This window comes from Corvus brachyrhynchos, unplaced genomic scaffold (genome assembly GCF_000691975.1).
Source record: "Corvus brachyrhynchos isolate BGI_N302 unplaced genomic scaffold, ASM69197v1 scaffold23, whole genome shotgun sequence".
Lineage (NCBI taxonomy): Eukaryota > Metazoa > Chordata > Aves > Passeriformes > Corvidae > Corvus > Corvus brachyrhynchos.
Window position 1 is genome coordinate 7,102,560 of NW_008238983.1, and position 2,316 is coordinate 7,104,875.

Genomic DNA, 2,316 nt, shown 5'->3' on the forward strand with positions numbered 1-2,316 from the left:
AATAGTAATGGGGAAAAGAACAAAGTGTATCAGCACTAGAAATATTTTAATAAGACTAGGATTAAATTTAATTGCCTCATTTTAAAAGATCAGTTTATCAAATCTACTGCTTAAGTCCCAGTTAAAACCCAGTCAGCATGCCTGTGGCTCTTTAAAATAGCAAGAGAGCATTTTTTTTTCACATGTTAAGACAGGAAAAGCCATTTCTACTTTGCCTGGGATAAAACATATAGGAGATGCGTTGCTCGTTGGCCGCTTCTTCCAACCTCACCTGGGAACACTTGTGGCTGTTGGATAGTGACTATTTATAGGAAAGTAAACAGCCCTAGACATTATACTTCTTCCCTAAGTGTAAGAACCTCCTTTGCCTAGTTCTCAAGTGGTATAAGTAAAGATTTAATCAGTCTTTACACTTATATATTTTTTAAATTATTTAACTTTTATTACTGTTGCACCATTTATACAATTACATATAATTTCAATGCATCCATTGTACATTTTGTTTTTTCATTTGTTTTCCAATGAGTGTGTGTTGGTGTCTGTGACACAGAATGGAAGAGAAACTGGAACTGCAATGAACGCAGACTTTTTCATTTCCACTGACCAATAAACAGAACTACAGGTGCACCCAACCACGGACATGCATTAACTCGTCATGAGAAATCTAGGTAGGCTAAGTAGGATGAGAATGCTTTTTACTCCCAAAAAATATTTGGAGAGGAAGAATTGGAGGATTGGCATTGAGAAATATGTGGACAGCTAAGTGGGTTTTGTCTGAAAGTTGGCATTCATCCACTGAATAAAAAAAATATCAAAATAAGAAAGGCTGTAAATAAAAAAAAAAAACACAGAAAATACTGCTTTCATAAAGATCTGATTGCCTTGGCACAAACCTAGTGGGCAGAATCAAACGCATCACTCCCAAACCCCATTACAGAACAAAAAGAAGATTTTGATACACTGGTGGAGTGCATTTACAGCAGTTCAGATACAAAATATGTGCTGTACTTTCAGACATCCATTTATTTAATTTTTTTTTAATCCAGGACTTGTGTCAAGTTGGCAGAAAGTATATTAGATATTTCCCCACAAAAATACTATTTGGATTCTCCCCCCTCCCTCCCTCCCAACTTGATGGGACATCCTTTTCGTTTTTTCTCCTTTTTTTTTTTTCTCCTTCTTTTCTGGGCAATACATATTTGCTATTTCAGATCTGAAACGAGTTAGTATAGCTGAAAAAATAAAAAAAAGACACAGGTTGTTTAAGTGGTTGTTTCAACAGGCTGTCCAATTTAATCTTGCACTGCTATGGTTTGATCCGAATTAGTCGCTGGAACTTCAGAAGGTTTCGCTTCCTCTGGAGGGGCTGCAGGGTCCGAGGCCTTAGCAGTCGAACTAGGTGTTGCTGTTGCCGCGGGCTCCTTGGAAGAAGGCGCAGCCTCGTTGCTGCTAGGTTTTGAGTCTGAAGCTGGGGCCACTTCACTTTTAGTTTCTTGGGCTGCAGGCGTTGCGGGAGCCTCAGTCTTTTTGGCTTCCCCTTCCTCTTTGCTCTTGTCATCTGCTTTACTGGGAGCTGTGGCTTCTGAAGGCTGGGAAGCTTTTGCATCGGTGCTAGGCTCAGAGGGTTTGGGTGCTTCGCTACTGGCAGCGGGAGCAGAGGCAGCAGTCGGCTCCTCTTGCTTGGCTGCCTGTTCGGTATTCTTCTGTGGCTCTACTTTTGCATCAACAACAGCCTCCGACTTCTCAGGTTCTGTTTTCTGGGTTTCTTCCTGGGTCACTGTTTTCTCCTTCTCCCCTTCTTTTTCTTCCGTCTTATTGGCAGCGACCTGAGTATCCTTTTCTCCCTTCTCCTCCTTGTTGTTCTCCTTCACTTCTGCAGTCTCTGTGGTTTTCTGGGCATCCTCAGCCTCCTTTGGAGTCTCCTCTTCCTCAGTTGCTGCTCCTTCAGCCTTCTTGTCTTTGTCTTTAGCTTTTTCATCATTGACACTGTATCCCTTCTTCTTCTTGCTCAGTTTGCCTCCCATGTTGGAGTTCTGTAACAGAAAAGAGAAAGAGTTGATTACCCAAAGCCCAGCATTCATCACTGAGAGAATCAAATTCAGGTCAACTGAAGTGCAAAGGAAAAATTTATTCTAGCTCCTGAAAAGGAGACCACATGAGGTTTGATAAGATGTTCTTAGCCGAATTACCAATTCTGCAGAGCACCACCGCCACTGAGCTTACATCCTGCTCAGCCCTGCAGACTTTCAGTCAGCAAACCCCCTTCTGCCACATCCCTTATGAGCAGTCCTCTGAGCAGCGCTTACACTGGTTATA

General features: G+C 41.8%; 1 protein-coding gene across 1 annotated transcript in view; it reads right to left on the reverse strand.

The window, feature by feature from the left end:
• Window positions 1–418: 418 nt before the first annotated feature.
• BASP1 (brain abundant membrane attached signal protein 1) overlaps window positions 419–2,316 on the reverse strand; it is a 51,740-nt gene continuing 49,842 nt past the window's right edge. The window contains exon 2 of the mRNA XM_008637184.2: window positions 419–2,033. Within this exon, the coding sequence (XP_008635406.1) occupies window positions 1,293–2,024 (732 nt within the window). The 5' untranslated portion in view covers window positions 2,025–2,033 and the 3' untranslated portion in view covers window positions 419–1,292. The remainder of the gene's footprint in view (window positions 2,034–2,316) is intronic.